The sequence below is a fragment of the Schistosoma haematobium genome, chromosome 4 (genome assembly GCF_000699445.3).
Source record: "Schistosoma haematobium chromosome 4, whole genome shotgun sequence".
Taxonomy (NCBI): domain Eukaryota; kingdom Metazoa; phylum Platyhelminthes; class Trematoda; order Strigeidida; family Schistosomatidae; genus Schistosoma; species Schistosoma haematobium.
This window is the reverse complement of record NC_067199.1, coordinates 1,615,410-1,642,249: the sequence shown is the minus strand read 5'-3', so window position 1 is coordinate 1,642,249 and position 26,840 is coordinate 1,615,410. Positions and strand designations below refer to the sequence as shown.

At 39.0% G+C, this 26,840-nt stretch overlaps 1 protein-coding gene across 1 annotated transcript; it reads right to left on the bottom strand.

Moving 5' to 3' along the window:
- Nucleotides 1-1,204: 1,204 nt before the first annotated feature.
- Nucleotides 1,205-23,582, bottom strand: PSMA1 (Proteasome subunit alpha 1). The gene is made up of 3 exons (XM_051215433.1): nucleotides 15,436-23,582; nucleotides 6,621-6,911; nucleotides 1,205-4,659 (listed from the first exon to the last, which is right to left on the bottom strand). The coding sequence occupies exons 1-3, from the start codon at nucleotides 15,481-15,483 to the stop codon at nucleotides 4,132-4,134; spliced, it is 867 nt and encodes a 288-aa protein (XP_051065937.1). The 5' UTR covers nucleotides 15,484-23,582; the 3' UTR covers nucleotides 1,205-4,131.
- Between the last annotated feature and the right edge of the window lie 3,258 nt (nucleotides 23,583-26,840).

Sequence of the window (26,840 nt, the reverse complement as noted above, 5' to 3'; positions counted from 1 at the left end):
CCATATTACCGATACAGCCCTCATCAACCATTTTGTTAGCCAACGCCAGAAGATAATTACCTTTTGTATGAGTAATGTTTTGCTCGAACAACAAAACCAATGGGAGTTAGGCTTTGAGCACCGTTTATAGGCAGTGGGATTTAAACTGGTACACGCTTATGGAACCCCTTCTTACACATCACATTGCATTCTTTCTTCCACATGAAATTAGCACTATGGCTGTCCACATCTGTGAGCAGAGCCAGCCGTCTTAAAAGTTAACTAAAAATAGTAACAGAAAAATGTATATATAGAAACAAAATCTCACACCTTAACCGAATAAATAAAGTCAAAGTTCATCAGGTATGCTATGATACAATAAATGCGCACAAGCAAAGTCAAAACACACAGGAACAACATCACTTTCACTGAAATATATTCAATTAAAGCATGAACAGTAGTTTTGATGCGTAATTTACAATCAAAACTGTAGATTTGACTCAACGAGGAGTAATACCACTGTCATTTTCAAATTCTCTTATTCTCCCTCATTCCCTTTAAAAAAGCTGACTCAATATTCTTCTAAAATGCACAGAACCGGTTTTTTTTTAATTTGGTAAATATTATGCCAACATTAATGAAACTTGTGTTTTATTGCACTTCTAAATAGACGAAAAATTTTTTCTACATAATACTTATGTATCCACAAGCTGTTTGTGAATAATAATACATTGATTGTGAGAATATCCAAAATCTGATACGACAACATCAGAAATGTGACTGGAGTCCGACTCATTCGGAACATATTTGTCACATTCATTAGAAATATCATCATAGATAAGTCTATTGTGAGGACAAATAACATCTGATGAGACACCGTCAGAACTGTAATCAGAGTTTAACTTATTTAGAAATTGTCCCTCACATTTAACCAATATTTTATTTGGAAAAACCACATCATATAAAGTAACATCAGAGTTCTGATCAGGATTAGGTGCACTAGATACATCTACCACATATTTGGAAATAATTTCATTAGAAATAGATGAATCATGAGAACAACGTATACATGGTAAAATAACACCATGAATCTGACCAGAATATGATAATTTTGAAACATTCAACTTAGTAGGGTCGAAATTACAAAGTTTAGGATTATCTGCAACTAAATGAATATTAGTAATACAAACTGCTTGTATGTATCTAATTTTACCACATTTAGAGCATTTATCATTACGAAATACACAGGAACTACATGGATAAAATTTTAAACAGGACAAACATCTACCAAACTTGTGCACATCTTCGCAACTCCTTAATAAGATTTTACCTGCATAAACTTGAATACACATTAGATTGGAATGACGTAGTAATGTAGTGAAATTCTTGATGTTTTGACGAACCATTTTATGAAATTTTCATCCTTCACATCATTCAAAATTTGTACACTTTACATGGTCTGAAAGTAGTCCCTTGAGAGTTACATAAGGAAGTGTGTAACATCCTTTATCAACTTGTTCATTTATTGTAATTTAGATTTGATTAATTGAACAATTATTGGTTGAGTAACTCAGTGGTAATATTTGTTTAGGTAATGATGTACATTCCTACTTATGACGAAATCTAGAACCGTCATTTACAAAATCACCTTGTTTTGGTTTCAACTGAGCAATAGAACGTATTTAAACTACCTAGACAGTTATTTTCCAGTCCAAACCTTATTTTGGATTCTACACACCCCACGTGGATACTTTGACAAACTGTTTACAAACATATTTTTAATTGTTTCTCACCAACTGCATACGTTTAAAATCATCGGAGGTGATCTGCCGGACATTAAATGGAATTCGACCTAGGTACTGGGACGATATATCAAGTTAGTTGAAATGGTAGTTCTTTGTGGATGGGTCCAACACGTTCGAAAGCCGACTATAAGGAATAATATACTTGATCAAATGTTTGCAATCAATATCAACCCTACCTCAGTGCACGTCATTGATGGATTTTTTGTGAGTGATCACAGAGTCGTGGTGAGTGATATTCATTCTCCAAACACTATATCATTGAACTCTAAAGCTCCAACAATGTGCCAAGGCAGGCAGTTGTCGACCATGTGGTTTATAATGCTAACAGAGGCCAACATATTTTTAAGAGAAAGCTGAGGAAATTGAAGCAGAGCTAGTACATGCACAATTACGTGTATGGGCTACGAAGTATGCTTAACTTGACTGGCAGAGATGATTCATCTCAATGCAAGTATCTTATATCTATGTAGGATAAAGCCTTAGAGCTATCAGTACTTCGGCTTTCCAAATCCCATGTGAAATCGAATTCCTTTGTCACAACCAGATTCTTCATAGTTAACGGCAGAGTTGTTGACGACCCTGATACTATTTGTGAATAATTCAGCCGCCATTTCTCGCAATGCTACAGCATAAAACTCTTATCAGTACGCTTCCAACGATAACATCTAAGCGTCCATATACTGTTGATTCCATATTCACCAACATCAAAATGCCATAACAGCCCTAAAAATATCCTATGACGGTGAACCTGATGGGGTCCCTGCATAATCCATGAAATGCGGTAGTACAGATTTTCTATTATTCTGTTTAGAACTGTCCAATCTATGGACGATGAAGTCTATCCGTTTGTATGGAAAACACAGCTTATCATCCCCAGATTCAAAACAGGACCACCTAGAAATATTGCAAACTATAGGGTCATTACCTTGAAACCTGTGCTGTCAAGAATCATCCACAAATAGCTGTTACCATTTTCACTTTCTGCAAGCCTAATTAGCCCACTTTGGCACGAGTCCATAACTATACGATCATGCTTCACATAGCACTTGACTTTTGACCAAATTACTCAGCAAAGTGGGGTTGGTCAGTCAGTGATAATTCTATACATCGGTTTTAATAAGATCTTCAGTGGCATCACATAACCTGCTAAAGCTCTCTATATTTGACACACGAGACCCCTCTTACTATTGGTTCAAGTCACTTAGAGCTGAATGTAGCTAAATCATTCGCTACGGATCTCACTACCATAAGCCTATGGATATACTGGTCCTGCAGTAGGCAAAAATGATAGGTGCTTGGACGACGATTTTTGGTGACGAAATTCGAAGACTACGACCAAGTACTCGTCGCCCAATACTTACGACAGCCGCTACATCAGAAGACACTACCGTATTTTAGAAAGGAAACTTGGGAAGCAAGTGAAACTATGTTTCATTGTTTACCAAAAATATCCACTGCACAGCCGCAACAAGCCCATTCGGCCTCTTCAAGTTTTTAGCTGTACGGTCCAGTCTGAGAAATAAAGCTAATCTTTCAACACGTTTGCCACACAAATCCTTCTTTTGTGATAGTTAAGATCATAGACCGAAACTCATAATTAGCTTGTTTCTGGGGTTCTACTGAAGACAAATTACTACATGAGTGCTGAGTGGTTGTTAATCATTCGGTATATCAACGGGATATACTGACAATGAAGACTGTCATGACTGATCAGAAGATTATGAGGATTGTTTCTAAGTACAAAATGGTAAAGGCAAACCAAACCACATACAAAATGTGATGTATCAAGATATTTTGTAGCTGGTTACTTCTTTTAACGAAATTCCCAACTTCTTGGTCAGAAAATCGAGACTAAAGACACTTAAATTCGGATTGTCAACATATGTTCGTCCACGAACGGGCTAGATTTTGACAAGTCTTGGAGAGAACTACAGTGGCTAGCGTCATTCATCTGTCAGTTATTGGAAGACCGACCTGTCTGTTATGTCAGATGTCCTTATCAACGTGCTTATGGGTACGTTTTAGCTGAAGGTTTATTATCGAATTTCAGGAAACATAGCTATCGTCCAGCGACTGTCACAAAATTGGACTTCATGAAACAAAGAGCACAGTACGTTACGAAAGCGACCAACGGAAATTCGTTGATCCCTAAAGCTGACACTGCTTTACTCAAAAGGAAAAAGGAATAATAAACTGAGTTTACGAGAGGTAGAATTTATAAGAAATAGATATTCAGGACAAAAGATAAACTAGAGAATAAAATCTGTAATTACACACAATTTCCAAAACAGAAAAGTAAACGTGAATTATACATGGTATATATACAGTACAGGTACGACTATTACTATTATTCAAGCGTAGCCATTAGGCTATCCGCTTTTGACTTAGCTTGCGCATACTCGTCAGATTCAATATTATACAGGGGATTTCGACATTCATCTAAAATTACTTCTTCTTCACCAACAGGTCCTAAGTCAGTAATAAACTGAAATTCATCGATTGTTTGACGGATAGAATCTAAACGACTAGACAGTTCCTGCCAACGAGTTTCAGGGTCACATTTGGTATCCTTCTTGGGTTTTATGTCTCCTTCGTCACCATCATCCTCTTCAGAATGCTGTTTAAACTTCTGTACTGGGTCACAACCACATAGTTCATCTCTGACGAAAACTTCTACATCCAACTGAGGCCGAGTATGTCCAAGTTCCACTAGGACAGCAAGAGCGAACTGACTTGGATGAGCTGTGAGGCACAAGTCAGTTTGATACCATAAATTTATTAAATTTACACCGTCCTTACATAACTCATCAACGAGCTGAGCATCGGATCGATTCTCTAAAAGATAGGAATCAGAACGTGCACCACAAATTCGTCTCTAAATAGATAAAAGGAGAAAATTGGTCAGTCAAAATGATGACCTGGCAACCTGCATATCAGAATAGATAGCTTACATATATCAACAAAAAGTAGCCAGAAATGAATAACAAAAAACAGTTAACATGAAATGAAAGAAAAACTAAGGTAATTTTGTTTACTCAACTTTTAACCAAACGGAGAACAAGTTTTTGAAGTATTACAACCTCCTGCATCAGTAAGCACTACACATAGAGGCAGAGGGTAAGTGGGTTTATGTAAGACGTATCCTGGACACATTAGTCGATGGAGATTTACCAGTTCATTTTACGAACTACTATTTTGTTTAGTTCCATGTACCTTAGCACTGGTCACACACTCAGTCGTTGTTACGCGGGCAGTGCTTCACAGAAAGCTATGGTATAAGCCACTCAACTTATGCATATTTTTTACTATCATACATGCAATGTTTCATAGCCAGAGTAATGCAGGGAGAACTATTATTTCATTCTCATAGTTCCCTATATCAATTCGAAAAGATCAAGAACAAAGATTCTAACAGAATAGCATGAATTCATTTTATTTCGTTTAGTTCTCGTCAACTGCTTACTACCTGTGATATTTAAAATCATAGTTACATAATGGGTTTAAATTAATTACATGAGAGTTTGATTAGAAGTGATATTGATGATACATTAGTATAGTATAGCAAGGGTGAAAATGAATTTAATAGAATGAATATGGTAAATAAATACCTTATGTGATGAAAGAACATTCTACAACATTGATTGTGACAACAGTTCAAACGGCTAGAAACAAGTGATTACATAATGAATAAATATTGATAGGAATATAGAGTGGATAGAGCTCAGTTAATAAAACATGGTTACTAATCTGGAAGATAGTTGAAATAAAACGCAATGATGTAATAAATACAAGAAAGAGTTTAAAGAAGAAGATGCAACGAGGGAATATTTGTCATCAAGGAACGGCAAAGCAAGATTAATAACCATCTCATTTTGAACATACAAGTCACGATTTTGACGCCTGATAGCAACGGCTTCAGAAGACTGGAGGTTAGTTGTTTACTAATCACCTTAAAATATTGCAAAGTATCGACGTTATGCCTTGTATCAAGAAGATGTTTGGTAATTGCACTGTTTAGAGTCTTTCACTTGTTCTGAGGCTTTCTGGAACATGTTCAACAAATCTAAGATATGCCGTCCTTTCTGTTTGGCCAATGTAGCTGCTTTGGCAGGTAAACGTAAATTTATAAATCCAGTTGGTGGTAACACTAAAGGGGTGCTTGTCAACCTTTGAGTTATTTAACATGCTGGTTTATACAGAATTAATAGTTTGGCTGCCGGAAAGCCTCAGGACAAGTGAAAGACTCTAAACAGTGCAATTACCAAACATCTTCTTGATACAAGGCATAACGTCGATACTTTGCAATATTTTAAGGTGATTAGTAAACAACTAACCTCCAGTCTTCTGAAGCCGTTGCTATCAGGCGTCAAAATCGTGACTTGTATGTTCAAAATGAGATGGTTATTAATCTTGCTTTGCCGTTCCTTGATGACAAATATTCCCTCGTTGCATCTTCTTCTTTAAACTCTTTCTTGTATTTATTACATCATTGCGTTTTATTTCAACTATCTTCCAGATTAGTAACCATGTTTTATTAACTGAGCTCTATTCATTTTAATCCCATCAGCGTTTACAAAATACATTTGACTGACATACTAAAACAAACACTTTCTACCACTAACACCAAGTTATCAAGACTTATTCCCACTAACCCTCCGACCACCCGAATATAAGTGCTCCCGAGGGGTTTGAAAATAAGGCAAAACTGCTATCGAATGCCTATTAGCTTTCAATAATTCTTTATTGGATCAGGATGGAAACTACTCTATAACCGTAGGAAATCACTTGATAAGACATTAAAGCGATTAAATATATAAAATAATAAAAATTTCCCACCTGATATGCTACTAAGTCGATAACAAATCCAGTTAACGCTTGATACGGTGTATACACCCACAGATCATAACCCAGTGATTCCATCAAAAAAAGTTCAGAATTGAGAACCAGATAACTATATCGCTCTTGATTTCTAGGGATATGCGAAATGAAAGTCTGAAGACCAATTGGGAAATCTGCAGCTTTACAAGCAACGTACAAGCATGTTAACATTATATCACGTGGATAAAAGTCCATTACAGAATGATTAAGATAAAAACGTTTAAAATAGGTTGCAGCAAAACCATATACCTGAAATAACGAAAAAAATGATGAAAGCTATTAACTAATTCAATTAAAGAACTATCAGCTGTGTGTATATTAGTTAAGGTCAAAATTATAATGCTCAATAATCAAGAAGTCTATGAATGTGATGTTCTAGTCACATACATACTGTGTTCGAGTTATTGATAATACTCAACTACTCAAACCGAAGTGTAGAGAGGTTCAAATATGTAACCGAATGACTGAAATCTATGTGATTTATTCATTAGATTACTACTCAAAAAGATAACTGCATCTACCTACTCAAAACGTCAGCCAGTGTTAAAGTAGAACCTGGAACAGATGCACGTTGACCCGAATTGTAATATCACATATGCGTAATATGAGATTAACAGTATGCATAGCAAGAAATCGAAATAATATGGTAGCAGCGACAATAAAAGTGACTAGAGATTGAGAACACGATTTGAAAAGAAAGGGTGGAAAATAGTGTACAGGGGAACACTGAAATTCGAGATCAGGAAGGAGATATAAAAGTGGATGCATTTACAACACAGTTTTTTTTAAATAGATAGGAAAAGTCAGATCGGGATTTCAGTAAGAATTGAGAAAATCACAAGGATGGTTTAGGAGTGGTTAAGTGCTCACGCGCGAGACCAGTAGGCCCTGGGTTCGAATCCCGCGGGGTGCGGGGTCGTGGATATGCACTGCTGAGGAGTCCCATACCAGGACGAAACGGCCGTCCAGTGCATCCAGACTTTCCATAGATTTCAACTTGTGAAATCGTTTATTGCCCCCAAATGCCCTGGTATGGCCGAGAGCGGGTTGGGTTCGCCCTTCCTCTCGAAATACTCTCACACGGCCACGCGTATACAGCCTCTGCCAGGGAAGTCCTACTCACTGCCTTCTCGTGGCGGGGGTGTTGTTTACGAAAATGAGAGGACGAAAAGCGAGTGTCCGGCGCTTTAACCGGATTCCAAATCAATGGTGCACATGGGCACCAGTATCCTGCGGGAACAAATGGCGTATGAACCAATCGTTGGTCACCGGCTACCATGGGGCGGCATCTCCTCACGATGCTCCACTGCCTTGTGGGTTAGACCTTTAGGTCAAAGGCTCGGGGTGTGGCCCCTAAGATAACCACCTGATTCGGTCTGGGCACCCGAGCAGTATCGCAGCCCACACGCAATTAATGAACTGAACTGTCTATGATCATGGAAACTAATTCTCTTGCTTCGACGAACATTCAAATGATTCAATTATTATTATTATTGCTATTATTATTATTATGATTTACTACGTCATTATTCACCCTCCTTTATTCCTACTCTGTCTATACTTATTTTTTGTTCGACTTATACAGCAGCTCGTCTATGGTGGAAATTCGACTGTATCTAAACGTTCTCGAGTCACTGTTCGGTTGAAAATTGTATGTTACCACCGAATATGAATACTGAAGCAGTTTTTCTGAAACCACGTGCACTATTCAAACTGGCTGCCTTTAACGTTCGCACATTTATGCAGGTCGGACAACAGATAGGGATGGCTATGTCTTTAGAAAGTCTTAATATTGATGTTTGTTGTCTATCCGAGACCCGTATTCAAGACTCTGGCGAAGTACTACAAATTCGATCTCCATCTGTCGCTTCAAAAAGCTTGTTTTACGTGCGCTTATCCGGGGACCCTGTGGCATCTTCGTCTGGTCTTGCTGGCGTTGGTGTCGCACTAAGCGCTAGAGCTGAGGCAGCACTGATCGATTGGATCCCCATTAACAGTCGGTTATGTGCTGCTAGATTAGAGAGTTCCATCAAAGTGAGAAGAAATCGGCGTGAGAAACGATGTCTTTTCGTCATCTCCGCCTATGCTCCGACAGATTGCAGCCCGGATGCAATCAAGGATGAGTTTCACCACCAGTTATCTGTTCTTCTCCAGAAAGTGCGTTCGACAGATATTGTAGTACTAGCCGGAGACTTGAATGCTCAGGTCGGGTGTCTAGGCATAGAAGAGAATCATTTAGGTAGCCGATGGGAACTTGTTGGTCGCATGACAGATAACGGGGACCGTCTACTGCAACTGTGCACAGACCACAACCTGTTTCTGGCTAGCACTAACTTTCGGCACAGTCATCGCCGATGTGCCACCTGGCGTCCTCCCTCTGCATCTCAAGCCTGGACTCAGATTGATCACATCGCGATCAGCTACCGCTGGCGTGGTTGTGTACAAGACTGCCGCTCCTTTTGGAGTACCTATCTGGACTCTGATCATGCCTTGGTCTGTGCCAATCTTACCTTACTTTTCAGTGGACAACGAAGTGACCGCCACCAAAGGATTGATGTCAGCAAGTTGGTTGCAACTTCTGTTGCAAGTAAGTATCGAACCGAGCTACCCTCCAGGCTAGCTACCACTCCACCGAAAAGTATAGATGAGCATTGGTTGCAATTGCATGACGCCATGAAAATGGCGGGAACAGTCAGTTGTGGGTTTTCGAAACGTCCCGCTTTTAAGCACTGGGTTTCTTCTGGTTCCTTACAACTCATTGAAGCCCGTCGGTCTACTCCGGGTGACCGTGAGTTTGACCACAAACGAAGGATGTTACGTAAGGAAATTGGGCAAAGCTTGCGTAAGGACCGAGAAGCCTGGTGGTCGAAGCGTACTAATGAGCTGGAAGCAGCAGCTGCATCTGGTAATTACCGGAAGCTCTTACAACTCATCCGAGCCACTGGCAGCAAGAAGTCTGGTGTGAGCGAAACAATCTGCGAGGATGATGGGATGCCAATCACTAACATCCATCGACGTCTTAGACGATGGGCAGAACTTTTCGAAGGGCAGTTCAACTGACCTGCTGCTCCGGCAACATCGGTCGGACTGTCCTGCCCTCCATGGCCGGTGACGACTGATCCACCAAACGAGGAGGAAGTCCCCAAGGAACTCCAACTCTTCAAGCGCTACAAATCACCTGGCCCAGATGACTTACCTCCGGCTCTTTTTAAGGATGGTGGTGACTTTTTGACTAAGGAATTGACGACGTTGTTTACAAAGGTTTGGGAACTAGAGTGTGTACCGACGTCATGGAATGAGTCGATAGTTGTCCCTATCTTTAAAAAGGGTTCACGTCGTTCCTGTAACAACTATCGGGGATAAGTTTACTTCCGATTGCGTCCAAGCTATTGGCTTCCGTCATTCTTCGTAGGCTGTTCAAAACCCGAGAAAGATTGACTCGCAAGGAGCAGGCTGGGTTTCGTTCTGGTCGAGGATGTATTGATCATATCTTCACCCTCCGCCAAATTTTAGAACACCGCTATACTTATCAAAGGCCAACAATCGTAGTGTTTCTTGACATCAGGGCTGCCTTCGATTCGTTGGACAGGACTGTTCTCTGGGATTGTCTATTGAAGAAGTGTGTGCCTGAGAAGTTTATTAACATCTCAAAAGCCCTATATACAAACACCTCAGGCAGAGTGAGGGCATACAACCACCTCTCTCCATTGTTCCATTCGAGCAGTCAGTCAGTCAGTCAGCTACAACGTAGGACCAGGCACATGTATGCATCGGCCCAGGTTGCCATACCTCATTAGCACAGCAAGATGAACACCGGATTCATAGGAGTGGTTAGGTCAAAGGTGGTAATATATAGGAGAAAGATTGCAATAAGGATATAGTATAGGAAGAAAGAATTAGTTCGTAGAAAGAAAGATATGAAGTGATTTTAATCTCTTAGTTTAAGAGAAGACAGAGAGTGTATACACCGACGCCATTGTGATCGATTCTGAGCCATGTCACCAAGGGTCTCCAACCATTGGTTACGAAAGTCACGCGGACCACAACCAAGTAGTCTGCATCTACCAACATGGCTCAGACTAGAAGTTAGTGACTTTAAGCACTGATGCCACGTTTTGGTTTGGCCGCCCCTAACTTTCTTCCAACCATCCCCTACACCGGTTAGCATTGCACGTCGTGGTAATCGGTGTTCAGGCATACGTAATACGTGGCCCAACCATCTCAGTCGATGAAGATTCATAACCTCATCAACTGATTTACCATCATTCCCTAATACCCTGCGTCTAACCTCACTATTACTTACCCGGTGATCCCAGCAGACGCCAGCAATATTTCTAAGGCGTCTGTGGTCAAATACTAGTAGCTTACGGGTGTCTTCTACTCTTAAGGGCCATGTTTCGCTGCCGTAAATTAAAACAGAACGAACTGCCGCGCAGTATACTCGTCCTTTTATTGATAGACGGATATCTCGCCTCCGCCAAAGGTGACGTAAGTTGGCAAAAGCCAAACGAGCTTTTCGAATCCGTGCTGAGATTTCGTCAGACACCAGCCCATTAGGGCTGATCAGACTTCCAAGATAAGTGAAGTTGTCAACGCGTTCGACTACTTCACTCCCTATCCTTAGTTCAGGTGTTGACGCAGACCAGTCCTGAAGCAACAACTTGCATTTAGAGGGAGAGAAGCGCATCCCAAACATTCTGGCATTGTTGCTTAGTGCTACCCAAAGACTCTGCATTTTGTCAGCGTCTTCACCAAACAGGACTATGTCATCTGCGTATTCTAAGTCGATAAGTGGACCTCCTGGAAGGAGATCAATACCCGAGAATCCAGTCGACGAGAGTGCTGTTTCCATCAATAGGTCTATGATGAAGTTAAACAAAAATGGAGAAAGTGGGCAGCCTTGACGGACACCACTCGAGCAGTGGGGTTAGACAGGGTTGCCCAATCTCACCATTCCTCTTCAACTTTGCCATCGATGACATTCTGGAAACAGCTCTGATGGATGTAAGTAATGGCGATGTGGATCTGCTGCCTGGAGAAAGACTTCTCGACCTTGAGTATGCGGACGATATTGTCTTACTGTGCGATAACCCCCAAGACATGCAATTCGCGCTTAATCAGTTGGCAATCAGTGTCCGTAGGTATGGTATGTACTTTGCACCTTCCAAGTGCAAAGTACTTCTACAAGACTGGCAGGATTCCAATCCTGTACTCGCCCTGGATGGTGAGCAGATAGACGTAGTCGAGAAGTTCGTGTATCTGGGTAGCTGCATAAGTGCTGGTGGAGGTGTGAGTGATGAGATCAATGCACGTATAGTGAAAGCCAGAGCGGCTTATGCCAATCTGGGCCATCTTTGGCGCCTTCGTGATGTTAGTCTGGCTGTAAAAGGTCGGATTTACAACGCGTCGGTGAGAGTAGTTTTGCTCTATGCTTGTGAAACCTGGTCTCTCCGAGTTGAGGACGTTAGACAACTCTCTGTGTTCGACTATCGCTGTCTCCGAAGGATTGCTGACACCCAGTGGCAACACCATGTCAGTAATGGAGAGGTTCGGCATCGTGTGTTCGGGCACAGAGATGATAATTCAATTGGTGTCACCATCTTGAAACACCGACTTCGGTGGCTTGGACATGTTCTCCGAATGTCGTCCCAAAGAATTCCACGTCGTGCATTATTTGCCGACTCTGGGACTGGTTGGAAGAAGCGGAGAGGTGGTCAGTGCATGACATGGTGTCGTGGCATGGAAGAAAGCTGCAAAGGACTGGCTTGTGTTGGTCCTTCACGACTCCCTGGTTGGGGTCTGAGAGATCGTGCTACACGGTGGCTAGAGACGTTATCAGATATGGCTCAGAATAGAAGCCAGTGGCGATCATGCTGTAACCTTCTTATACTTTCCTCATAAAACGTGGTTGTATCTTCCTTAACTGAAAGATTTCTTCTGATTGTACCCTTCTGTTCCCCTACTATTACTATTATTATTACACTACCTTACACCAATCTCTTCGTTATTGTTTTTTTTATATATTTTTACGTTCCCCACTTTTTTTATTTTTCTTCTTAAATTCTCATTGTTTTGTGTGGCGCATATATATTTGGCGCACTCCTGTACCAATATATGTGTTCAAATAAATAAATAAATAAATAAATAAATTTAGGAGTACGAGAATCATCAACTTTCTGTTTTGATGAAAACATCGAAAGTATGTGGTCTTCCACAATTTCTGACAGCTAATAAATTGAATTTGAGAGAAATGATTTTCGCAAAATACATGACGACGGTGAGGTAGCTGGAAAATCTGACTTTTGACGACTTCCAAGAGTATTTCAAACAACAGAAATGGAGACAGGACAGTTATATAGTTATAATAGGCAGTAAAATTGACGTGTGCTGAACTCTAAAACGAAGTTTCAGCAACCACAGTTCAAACATTTACTGGACAGATTATGCATCTGAACGTTACTTTTTGCAGAAAATCTCACTAGTTAGACAAAATTGGAACAAGCTATATCGTTAGTGCGAGGGATTTGAGTTACTTAATCGTTGAAATTAGCGAGTAGACATTTGTCAATCATTATTGGCATGTGTCTGTTCTGTGCAGGTAACATCTATATAACCATTTTCAAAAGTTATTTAAAACAAATGGATTGTAGAATATAGAACGCATGTTACATCCTATTTGAGACTCGTTAGATGGATGTATTTGCATTACAATACTCATGTATACTCATAGTTGGACTAGAACATACACCTGATTTAAACATTTTGTTACCCACAGAGTTACTGAGTTCGGATCACTCAGTCAGTCAGTTAAACGTAAAGTAGAACCTGATACGTATGTAGATCGGTTCAATTTGCCACACCCCATTAGCACAGAAACATGAAATTGTTAGGACAAATCCAACGGCCTAAATTAACAGCCAATGATTTTATCAACTGATATCTACTCATGTTTTGGTCATCGCTAACGTTTAAACAATTTACTTTATACAAACCAGTAAAGCAGATCAGGATAGGCAGTGGCTGAAAATGACTAGTGCACGTTTCAACTACTTTAGTCGATATAAGTTCACAACCCAATTAACAAATTTACCAAGTTTACTGACCTTTCACTGATGAAGACAGATAGATTTGAATGGGTTCATGTATGGCTACTTTTACTAATTAACAATTTTCATTCCCTAGTACTGAACAAACAAATAGAAAGTTTACACCTTATGAAATGTATAGTTCAGATAAATAATGATAACCAATACTCATACAATATTATTTATCAGTCTAAATGTAAACGAAGAATACTAACTTATCAAAAATGAAACATATTTAGTTACTTGATCGAGTACAAACAGAATGATATGAAGTTATCTACACTCTTATGACAATAACAATACTTGCTTACTTACACCTGTTACTCCTCATGGAGGAGCATAGGCCACCCACAAACACTTTCCATACAACCCTGTCCTGGGCAATTCTTTCTATCTCTTTCCAGTTGTTACTCATCCTTTTCATATCTGCTCTTATTTCCCGACGTAATGTGTTCTTTGACCTCCCTCTTCTCCACTTCCCTTCAGGATTCCAAGTCAGGGCTTGCTTCGCGACGCAGTTTGATGATTTCCGTGATATATATCCTATTCATTTCCATCGTCTTTCCCTAATTTGTTCTTCAGCTGGAAGCTGGTTTGTTCTCTCCCACAGTAGAATATTACTGATGATATCCGACCAACAAACATTGAATATCTTGCGTATATAGTTGTTTATAAATACTTGTAATATTTTGATTATGGTTGTAATAGTTCTGCAAGTTTCGGCTCCGTATAGTAGAACTGTCTTGACATTCGTATTGGAGATTATGACTTTGATATTGGTTGAAGGTTGTTTTGAGTTCTATATGTTATTCAATTGAAGAGATGCGGCCCTTGCTTTGCCAATTCTCGCATTTACGTCTGCATCTGAACCTCCTTATTGATCGATGATGCTTCCCAGGTATATGAAGGATTCTACATCTTCCAGAGTTTCTCCACCAAGTGTGATCGGGTCGGTGTTCTTCGCGTTGCATTTGAGGATCTTGCTTTTTCGTTTGTGCATGTTGAGGCCTACTGCTACATTAGCTACCTTCATCTGCATTTGTTCGTGTGTATGAGATAGGAGGGCTATGTCATCTGAGAAGTCCAAATCGTCTATTTGGTTCTGAGATGTCCATTGTATGTCGTGTTTTCCCTCAGATGTCGAGGTATTCATAATATAGTCAACCGCCAGTAAAAACGGAAGGGGGAGAGTATACAGCCTTATCTGGCTTCTTGCTTGGAATGCATCTGTCAGCTATCCTTCGTGTACGACTTTGCACTGCAGTCCGTCGTATGAGTTCCGGATAATGCTGACAATCTTCTCAGGAACTCCATAGAGTTCTCCTATCTACACTGTCAAACGACTTATCATAGTCAATGAAGTTGATGTATAGTGACGAGTTTCACTTAACAATGATCCGTAGTGTGACAATTTGGTCTGTGCACGATCGATCCTTGCGGAATCTAGCCTGTTGATCTCGAAGTTGGGTGTCTAATGCGTCTTTTATCTGGTTCAGTAGCACTCTGGTACTGAAATTAGTGTGATACCTCTGTAGTTTTCACATTTGTTCAGATCTCTTTTCTTTATAATCTTGATGAGGTGCCCTCTTTCCAGTCCGACAATAATATCAATGAAAATAATTACAATTGAACTTTAAAATAAAAAAATAAAAGACTGAACAAATTTGATTATCAGTTCAAAAACTTACTTCATTTGGTAACTGAGGTGTTGTAAATTTATCAAATAAAATTTTCATTAAATATACATAATGTTTAATAATTTTAAATTCTTGATCAGGATCTAATCCAACAACAGTTAATGTATTGTTTACATTTTCATTGGTATTTTTAATTTCTACTTCTTTAATTGATTGTAATCGTTTAAGAGCAGTTGTATTACAATCTGAACGAAGATTAACTAATTCTGAAGGAGAAAAATGCCAATTACAAAATTGAGTACTAGTTACATAGGCCTGAAAACGTAGAGAGAAAACAGGAAACGAGAAGTTAGCTACTGTGGTATTAAAATTAAAATTTCAAGTAAAAATTGTTCACTAAATCAAATAAATTGTCTTTACAGTAGGAAGTTACTTCATTGCCAGCTTATACAATCAGTCATATACAACATAGAACCTGGAACATGTGTATATCGCTAAAAGCCGACAGTCTATCTGCACAGAGAGATGGAATTATAGAGACAAATCCCAGGGAAGAAGAGGTAGTGACAACATTAATGGTAGTTGAAAAGACTGGGTATCTAAGATACGATTACATAAAATATGGATTCGTGGTACTTAAAAAAACATAATCATAAGGTTATTCAAAATCTTGGAATTTGAGGGAATATAACTATTGAATGCATCTGTGCTATCGCGAAAATTCCGAATCATGTTACAGAGTCTTTAACTATTGGTTACGATAATCACACAGATTCTAACCAGGTAGCCTGCAGCTGCCTACATAACTCAGTCAAATAATCAGTTTATTTATGAAATGATCACGGGTTACATAACAGTATACTGAATATAAAGACTGACTACAGAAACTCTTAACCTTTAGAATGAATACATTTTGCCGAAGAAACTACACTGAACAAGTACAAATGTGGAGAATTGTCTCTAGAATAAGTACAATAGCTGCATGGGGACTGTAAGGGAGGCTTGTAAAACTGAATTATAGAGTATTATTTAAAATTTTACAACGAACTGACACAAGCCGAGTAAATATTCAAGTTAAGAATATTACTTTGCTTCAATGCATAGTATCTGAGAATGGGCATATAATGATCTAGAGGACACATGACCACTTCATCGTCAGCTCGGTAGTACACCTAATAATCACTAGCTAGTAGACGGACCTATACGGAGTTGCAGAGTTCGGACTTTGAGAAATCTTAAATTTACACTGATTGTGTAGCACATGTATGTAGACAAAAACGACTCGGTTTTTACAGTATAAAACTTTTACTTTTCCCCCATGTTTTCACCAAGTCAGTGTAAATATAACTCTCGATGGAGGTGCAATAGTGAAAACATTTATCTTACGCTTTACATGTGTATTATTGACTACAATACATTAGTATTAGTAAAACGATTGTGATCATGAGGTATTTTAGAGGCTGTTGAATTTGAAAAACAACGAATCACAAACTGACTCAGGAAGAACTAAACAAATGCTAAGTGCTAGTAAGGGATTCTACATCAGTGAATATTCACGATCGCACCAGGGATCGAACTTGAGACCTTCAGACAAGCGTTTAACATTTAAATCACTGAGGTGACATCTAGCAGTCTATATTTATAACTTGAGGCAGTTTTTGATATGTCTGTGCATTTGAACCAAAACTTTCCGATTCACATAATGATGAATTCGAAGGTGAATGAGACTTCTCTACATCTCTTCTGCCTTTACTACCCCAAGCAATACCACACTAGCATGAACTCCTTGACTATTCCAAACAACTCGTTACAAAAAGTAAGTGAAGGCATAGGCCTCTGCAGGTTTTTTAAAATTATTTCACATTGATGGTAAAACTTACATACGGTACCTACAAGCAATGGTTGCTGAATAATTAAGTGTGTAGTAATTAGCTTATATGGGATCGCATAGTGAAACAATTACAACCGTATTTTCAAGGTTGAAGATTTTCTATTAAACAACAGATTCAAACCACTGTACAGCTTTCTCAGTTGTTTTGAGGAAGTTATAGACGAGAGAACTAGATAGGAATGACAACACTGAACAATCCAAACACATCCATTATTTGGAAGCAATGTAAGATTGATTGCACACTCCTGTCATTCGTAGAGAAATTCCTAGGGTGTTTTCTCTTCGACAAGCGATTCCAGAGAATAGTACTATTTAATAGATTAAAAGCTGTCTATTTGATGAGAATTAGAAAATTTGAGGATCGAAACCTGAGGGAGTGGGAAGATCACTAACGTATTCGCAATATGAGTTCTTGCAGGTCGATTCATTGTTTTATAAAACAAAGTCAGCAATTATCACTAATTAGGTGTATCACGCAAACCCTGCTTGAAACTAGGAAAGAAAAAACTTCAGTGAAGTACGATGGTTTAGTCTAAATATAGATATTTTAGACAATCGACTTAGTTCCCTGATCAAAAGACTATCCCGTCTTTGAAAAGAACGGAAAGTAGATCGCCTGGACCAAATGTCTTCTAATGTTGTAGTAATTTCATCATGTTTATTGTGGTGACTACATACAGATCGTCTGTGTCTATCAAAACGGATCAGCCAAAAATGTAGCAGACTGATACTGTTTTGCTTTGAAAGCCACTACCTTTTTATCAACCAACTCCTGTATCAACCATCATTAATCATTAAGTTAGCTAGTGGATGGTTACAAGGAACACATAAGTTCCAGTCATGTCAGTCGATAGAGGTTTAAAAACTTATTATTGGATTTGTCATCTTTATCCAGTAACTTTAAACTAAGCTAGTTCAACACAAACCAGTTGAATATCACAGTCTCTGTTTAATAAACACAATGTTTAAGCTAAAACTTCAAGATATCAAAAATTCTCTACATAAGTTTAAGAAAATATCAAACATATTTGGCAAAACTGTTTTCTAAATAAAAAGAAAATATTAGGAAGAAAACATATGAATTTCATAACTCAACTTTATTAACTTCTTATTTTTACAAATCGAAAATAAAAACAAGTTAGGACTCAGCATAGTCGTTAGATCATCAGTACATAAACAATTCCATATACATAGATAGCCGGTTACAACGCAGACTGATCCTGTTCCATTGGAGTAGGACCGGAATCGGAGATAGTTGGTGCATCCGCTTGAGTAGCTTCGAATAACTTCAAATATGGATCAATATCGTCATCTTCAAATATTGTGAATTTCATGTCTTTTCCAACTATAGCAAGTGAACAATTCTAAGACATCAAATAAGATATGAAAATTCATATTTTTACTGTAGTATATAAAATCACTAAATGTAATGCTACTGAAATTAAGACAGTTCATAAAACTATTAGACTTTCAATCATTGAGTTACAAGTTTCTATCATGTGTTAATTACAGTAGTAGAATAAAACCATCAACTTTGGATATATGGGAGATTGAATGATTCTAACTACTCCAACGTAAATGATATTCGAGTTTCGGGACTCACACATAATTATGTAGAAGAGTTAAAGTATCAGTCAAAATATTATAGAGAATGTTTATATTTTGTCAATACAATTATTTTGTGAGTGAAAAATATTTACTAACAGATTAGAGAAAATCGACTACTATCTTAATAGTTGTATTGGTAGGACTGACTCATTACATTTTAGCCTGCACGCTCAATGAGACCCAAGTTTAAATATGCTGATGCATTGCTAACTAGTCAACCCTGGTTGAAAAGACCAAGTACTTGAAGCATCTTTAATTTTACACAAACTCTTATGCTTTTTTTCTCTGCACATTTTGTTTCGGTTTCATTTGGAATTGATTTTGTTCTAAACTCATTCTCGTTCGTAACCATATTATGTACAGTGAAATGAACTGGTTAAGGGGCGCTAGACAGTAAAGAACGTAGAAAAGGCGACGCACAAAGAAAAGCTGACATTGGTATTAAATGATTATTTGAATTCATCTCATAACAACAGTGGAAGAAATTGCAAAATCATATGCGGTTAGTTGAGACAAAGTATCTTAATATCATTTGTCTAGATTCGCAAGCCATATCAACCTCCTACCTTGACGGTGTTCGTAGTGGCACTTTAGGGTTCATTTACAATCCTGTATGTGGACATATACTAAAGATTAGATATCAGTTATAAACACTGAAGTCCTTCAGTGTAGTAGTGTTCGCGAATCGTTTTAAGTCACTTAGTGTTTGAACGTGAGTGACTTAGGTAGAAGTATATTCAGCAAATCTATCTCTGTGTAGTGTCTAGTACCATTTCAAGCCCATATGAGTTATTCTAGCTTTCGGACAAACCAATCTATTCATTCTTCTTGACTTACATTCTGACCTTGTTAATTATTCGCTTATTAACCTTGACTGTTATTAGATGGACGTATGTGAGGACATTACTCATCCTACTTACCACATATCAGTAACTTATTTTTGTCTGACTATAAATGTCGAAACACGCTTGATCAAAACAAGTTGGCTCACTCGCCTTCGCTTCTGTCTGGATAGACGAATGCTTAAAATAAATCCCTCCAGCGCAACCCGTATTTGGCTTCTTATTACCACCGTCACGCAAACGGGGTAAGCCTAGGTAATAAACAGAACTAAATGGGAGATTTATGTTCATAGTATATTCATACATCCATCTAAGTCGAAGTCAGATCAGCGGGCTACAAAGTGTTTACTAAAACCATCAGCAGTGAGGAATTTTGTATTTGGACTATAGGTATATCCGAACAATAAATAATTTAGGAATTTAAGCAGCGCGTAAGTATTTAAGAGATAATTTAGTGGAATCGGAAATGAATGGCTGACTGATGAAGGCCTAGAAGCCACGCAATCAATCATGGTCAACGTAGAGCCAGGTACAAATGTGTTAGCAATCCTAGGAATACAAACCAGGCAGTGAATAACGCGATAAATTAAGTGCGTGTTAAAATGAAAACATATCAAGGTTTCATATAATGATCGACGTCTGTGATGAAAATGTTAAACCTCCAAATATAACGCTTTATGGTAAAACCAGTCTTTACATTTGCGTAGTACAGTATTATATTTTCAGTGGAACTTTATGTATTAATTCATTCGGTCTGAAATTAGTTATTTGATTTTTAGTACTTTTTTATTGTATACATAAATTCACTGATTTTATGCTCAAGAGATGATTGCTCAGACGGTAAATTTGTAGTCGGTAATCAGACATTTGATCGATATGTAATTGAACTAACTTGGATGTAAATCAACCTTATTATGCTTCTCCTAAAAGATTTTTTTGAATAGCTGGGGTTAGGAGTGAAAGACGTATCTGGTATTGAAGATTGTCAATTTTACTCCTGTTCGACAGTACACAAAATCTGAGAAGCGTCAAACAAATCAATTCATAGAGTGGTGAAATATGTTGGACGATATTATTTCATGTAGATGGAAAACCTTTACAACATACTAGAATATTACCATAAATCATTGCTCCAACAATTTCTTAGATACTACCATTGTCAGTCAGTCAGCTACAACGTAGGACCAGGCACATATATGCATCGGTCCAAGTTGCCAAACCTCATTAACACAACAAGATGGACACCGGATTCATAAAAGTAGTTAATTCAGAGGTGGTAATATATAAAGGGAAGATTGCGATAAGGATATGGTGCAGGAAGAAAGAATGAAGTGATTTTAATCTTTTAGTTTAAGGGAAGACAGAGAGTGTATACACCGACGCCATTGTGATCGATTCTGAGCCACGTCACCAAGAGTTTCCAACCATTGGTTACGATAGTCACGCGGACCGCAACCATTGACCTAGGAATTAGTGGAAAACAATGTCTAACTAGACTTCGACTAGCTTCAAGCCGATGAATCATGTAATGAGACTATAAAGTGTCATTCTCATTTTATTTGTATGTGTGCTGTGATACTGCCCGGGTGCCCAGACCGAAACAGGCGGTTTCCTTAGGAGGCCACACCCCGAGCCTTTGACCTAAAGGCCTGACCCACAAGGCAGTGGAGCATCGTGAGGAAATGCAGTCCCATGGTAGCCGGTGACCAACGATTGGTCAGTGTATGACGTGGTGTCGGGATATGAAAGAAATCTAAAAAGGGCTGGCTTCTGTTAGTCTTTCACGACTCCTTGGCTGGGGTCCGAGAGATGGTGCTACACAGTGGGTAGAAACGTTATCAGATATGGCTCAGAATAGAAGTCACTGGCGATCATGCTGTAAATTTCGTTTACTTTCTTCATAAAAAGTGGTTGTATCTTCCTTAACTGAAAGATTTCTTCTGATTGTAACATTCCGTCTCCCCATTATTATCATTAAACTACCTTACACTAATTTAGTCGTTATCGTTCTTTTTTTCTCTTCCCATTTTCATTGCTTTGTGTGGCGCATATATATATGGTGCCCTCTTGTACCAATATTTGTGTTCAAATAAATATACAATAAAATAAACTATAAAGTGTGCCATTTTGCTTTTTTTTTAATGGTCAATATACTAGTAAACTTGGCGATGAACACCATAAAAATCTTCAGTGACCTGACTCTTGGATTTAATGGCACACACGTCTTCCTCAAATGTATCCAAACTTGGTAAATATAAGTAGATAGACTCATTTACTGGGCGCTTGGGTATAAATCATACTTTGTAGGAATCAATATACTAGCTAATTCCCGAAAATGAGGAAGACTGGGCTGAGTTTGATGTCAGAAAACATTCATGGGATCGGTTTTGATGAAAATAAACTCACCTTCATATTCAAACTAACTTCATTTGGCAACGTGCTGTTTAAAGCCTTCAATCCATGACAAATCAAATCATCCAAAGATGAACCTTTAAATTCATCTAAATGTCGTTCCAAGTAAGTACGAGCTGATTGAGAGCGAGAACCAATGGCTATGCATTTGCAATCGTATGCGTTTGAGGATGGACACTTAAGAGAAAAAGGTTGTAAATCTGAAGCTATGATAAAATACCAACTGATTAAACCTCACATTAACTAAAACGTAAACTCAACTGTTTATATGACGTACGTACGTATTAGGTGAGGGATGAATTATAGCGAACTCAAAAAGACAATGTTTAACCACACACCAACGACTTTTAAGCGAATCAGTAACACTATGACTAGAAGGACGTAAGTTGATAACTTGGGTGGATAAATCTAAGCGGGTAGTATCATAAGCTTTGGTACAAAGCATGAAGACGAGAATACTCTACCTGGAATAATTAAGGATAACGTTCTCATTTACGAAGATTTTCCAAATGGATTATCAGTGGAGAATACCAACATCCTGGGACAGATTAAAGGTCCCTATGATTCAAATATTTTGAAAAAACATCTACGAATCCAAACTCCTAAAAGCCCTCTTGAGAAAATCCGGGAAAAATTATTCGCGTTAATTATTTAGACTCTTCACCAGATAAAAAATCTAAAAACGAACATATTAACTAAAATACGTTCGACATATTAGGCTTTTAGAGAATACACGCTTGATACAGAATTCGCTTGTGTATGTTTACTGGTGAATATGTTGTGGGACGACATAAGTTGACATAAGTAATTACCACGTTGCATTCATATGTTTATACCATATTGCTAGTCTTCTAATGTATAACTTACCAGGTAGTAAACATGTGGTCCCAAGGCATCACAACCAGTGACTAGCATACCAACTCCGAAAGGTCGTCGACCATATCTCTGAGTAGGAACTTGCATCTTGAGAGCTATCTTAAATAGCAGACGTGAAATTGGTAATGGCTCATCGTAGGCCCATCTGCTATCTGCACACTCACGACGCATTGAACGACTAAGAAGTCGGCCATCAGCAGTTAAACCCGAGATCGCTACCCCAACATGATCATCTATTTGAATGATTTTTTCTTGGTAGGAAGAGAGCTCAGATGGTGCTCTCTTAAGGGCAACAATTATGGCGTAGTCATGATTCTTCAGGGCGACTGCTGCTGAACCCTGCTTTACAGCTTCCATAGCATATTCGATTTGATGAATTCGTCCTTGTGGACTCCATATTGAAACGTCGTGATCATACTGATTCCTAAACATTGCTGAATAAGGTCGGAAGTCGTAGGCAACGCTTCAGGGGTATCGTCCACTGTTGGAGGTTGCAAGCACTTAAAGGTCAAACTGTCGCAAGATGATTGGTGCGTCACATCGACAATTCGTGAAAAGTTTCAGAAGCGGTCAAAACAAGACATTTTTAGATTTGAATTTAGTTCAGCCACACCATGTCTGATAACGTTCATTCTTGATGTAACGAAGACGATGCCATCGTGATGATGTCTTCAGTCTTCAGTAATAAGGATAGTAGGTTGATGAACCTGTACTAATCCTGACACACTGCTTTCCAGTGAAGGTCCAGCTTCTCCTTGAAAGTATTCACTGATGGGGCTGATATCACTTTTTCGAGTAAGGCGTTTTAATGATTGACTACTCGATGAGAAAAACGGGACCCCACTTTAAGTTTATTAGATCGTGGTTTATGAACCTTCTTGCTATGACCGCGGAGATTATTAGTGCTGGAGGGAGCAAAAAGATAAGGCATATTAACACCCAAATCATAATTAAAGATACAAAATGCCAGTATAAGGTCACCTCTTGTCCTTCGATACGACAAGGGGAAAGATTTAGCCTTTTTAAACGCTCATCGTAAGGGAGTCTAGAAAAACCCTTCACTAATTTCGTTCCCACATGCTGGACACGCTCAGTTGAGTTAGTATCCTTTACCAGACACGGCTAGTTGCTTGGATACAGTACTCTAAATGTGGTCTAACATATATGGGATATAAAGTTCGAAACGTTTCCTCGTCAAAAGATTTGAACGCTCGGCGAAGTGACCATAACGCACGAAAACCTTTGACAGCGGCTACTTTGCAATGTGTAGTTGTTTTTAAATCATAACTTAATACTACTCCTAAGTCTTTATGCTCTTGAACGCATGGAAGAGGTTTACCCTCAATAGTGTAACGGTAACTATTACCGCGACCGTTGTGCATTAGCACACTCTTCCTAGCATTGATTTCTAGGCCCCACTCTCGAGCCCATTTAACTAAGTCGTCTAAGTCAGCTTGAAAATCCAGATGATCAGCCGCACTTTTTATTGTTCTCCAGATTTTTACGTCATCCGCAAACAATAATGTCGACGACCCAAGTAACAGCGGTAACTCATTAACGTAGAGAAGGAAGAGCAGGGGGCCTAAGATGGTGCCTTGGGGTACACCACTTTTGACCGGCTTCCAATCGGATAGCGTTCCGTTAACCCTCACCCTCTGTCTGCGGTCACATAAGAAATTTCCTATCCACCCATGTACAGTACCTATTATTCCGAAGCTCGTGAGCTTCTGCATAAGACCTACGTGTGAAACCTTGTCAAACACTCTGCTAAAATCTATGAATATCACGTCGACAGACAGACCGTGATCTAGGGCTGCTGTCCAATCCTCCCTCGCAATGAGCAAGTTAGTCAAGCATGAACGCTTGTTACGAAATCTGTGTTGCTCAGGAGCTAACAGATTGTGTAAATCTATGTGGCTTAGCAACCTAACCCGAATTATCTTTTCAAGTAACTTAACGACTATACTAGTTAGACTAACAGGCCGGTAGTTAGATACTATCTGTCGCTGACCGTCCTTAAATATAGGACTAACTATAGCGTCCTTCCAATCTCTAGGGAGTTGAGCGAGTGAAAGGAACATGTTGAAGAGTGTCGCAAGCGGTTTTGAAATTATGTCCGCAAGAGATGACAGCAACCGTGGATGTAACCCGTCAGGGCCCGGTGTCTCACCAGGTTTGAGGTTAGTTATCAATGGAAGGACAGTTTCCTCAGTCACCTGTACAGATTCAATGATTGGTATCTCGGTGTGAGTGGGACAAGTATTTGCTACAATAAACGTAGAGAAGACTTCGCCAAAATAGTTTGAAAAAGTCTCAGCTTTTGCTCGATCTGATTCAGCTAGTAATTCTGAATTTTCGTGTAACAGTAACGGGGGAATACCATCACTACGTTTCGTCCGCCGATTAACATACGAAAACAATCGTTTCAGACAAGTACGGCTGTCATATACTAACTGTCGTTCGTAAGTGGTACGGGATTTCGCTATGGTTTTCTTACAGTTATTACGGAATTTTTGGTACTCACGCTTAAATGGTTCATGACCTGTCAACAAGAATAAGTCCCAGAAATGTTTCCTACGCTTTAACAGCTTCCGGGTTTCCTTATTAATCCATGGAGGGCAATGTGATAGCTTACATGCTGACCATGGGATAAACGGCGGCGTTACGGACTCGAATGTATCCTTAAACTTATTCCACTCATCTTCGATCAATCCATCCGCGTCGACCGACCAATCAGTCAAGATAGCACAGTTTCTGATCGCCGGAATATTGGCTCGTCAGATATTGAGACGGGGTGGAGCAGATGCGAATTGTATACCATGTGTCCTAAACTTAAAGTGAATTACAACGTGATCACTGTTCACTAGTGGGGGAAGGTGCTGAATATCAGAAACATCCTCAGAGTGGTGGGTGAGGGCGAGGTCCAGCAGTGACGGATCATGATTGAAATCAATATGTGTCGGTTTTGTGTTACATTGTACAAGTGCACACTGAATAACGGTAGATAAAAGGTCGCTATCGAAACCACTACCTGGAGCTGTAAGCTCTATCCAGTTTATATGCGGTGCGTTGAAGTCCCCAATGATGAGACAACATTTTGCCATACTCCAAGAACAGATGTGTCTTAGGATAAAGTCGTCAGCAAGACAAGACGGACTACGGTATATTCCCCCTATAGTCACTAACCCATTTCTAGATTTAATCTTACAACATGCGACCTCACATGTGCCATTGATATGAGCCTACGATATTGTTGATTGTATACGAAAGTGATCCCTAACGTATAGTATTATACCTCCTCCTTTGCGACTTGAAACTCTATCACTTCTAATACAGATATAACCAGCAATGAAAGGAGAACAGTCTATATCAACGGTGAACCAAGTTTCTGTAACAACGATTATATCGGGACATAATTCTTCCACCATCAGACTTAGCTCGGACGTTTTATTTCTATGACTACGAGTGTTCGTGTAGCACACACTTAAGGTGTTTTGGCAATCAACTGTTCTACCCATACAGGCCTCGGAAGCATTGTCTTCCAAGACCAAACTACCCGAAAACCCTTAATGGTAAGGTTATTTTCGCCATTTAATTTGCGAGTCCTCAACTCCGTAAGAGCATTCTTCTACTTGATTCGATGCTCAAGCGGCCAATCTGGTCGAATACGGATATTTGAGTCACGAGTTTTTGGCGCGTTTTTCAATAATATGTCTCTTTCTTCGAAACTCCTGAGAACCAGCTTCAGGATTCTTCTTGGTTGGGTCTCGCCTTTAACCCATTTACCGAGTCGTATTACTTTTGTAATATGTACCCCTGAAACCTCT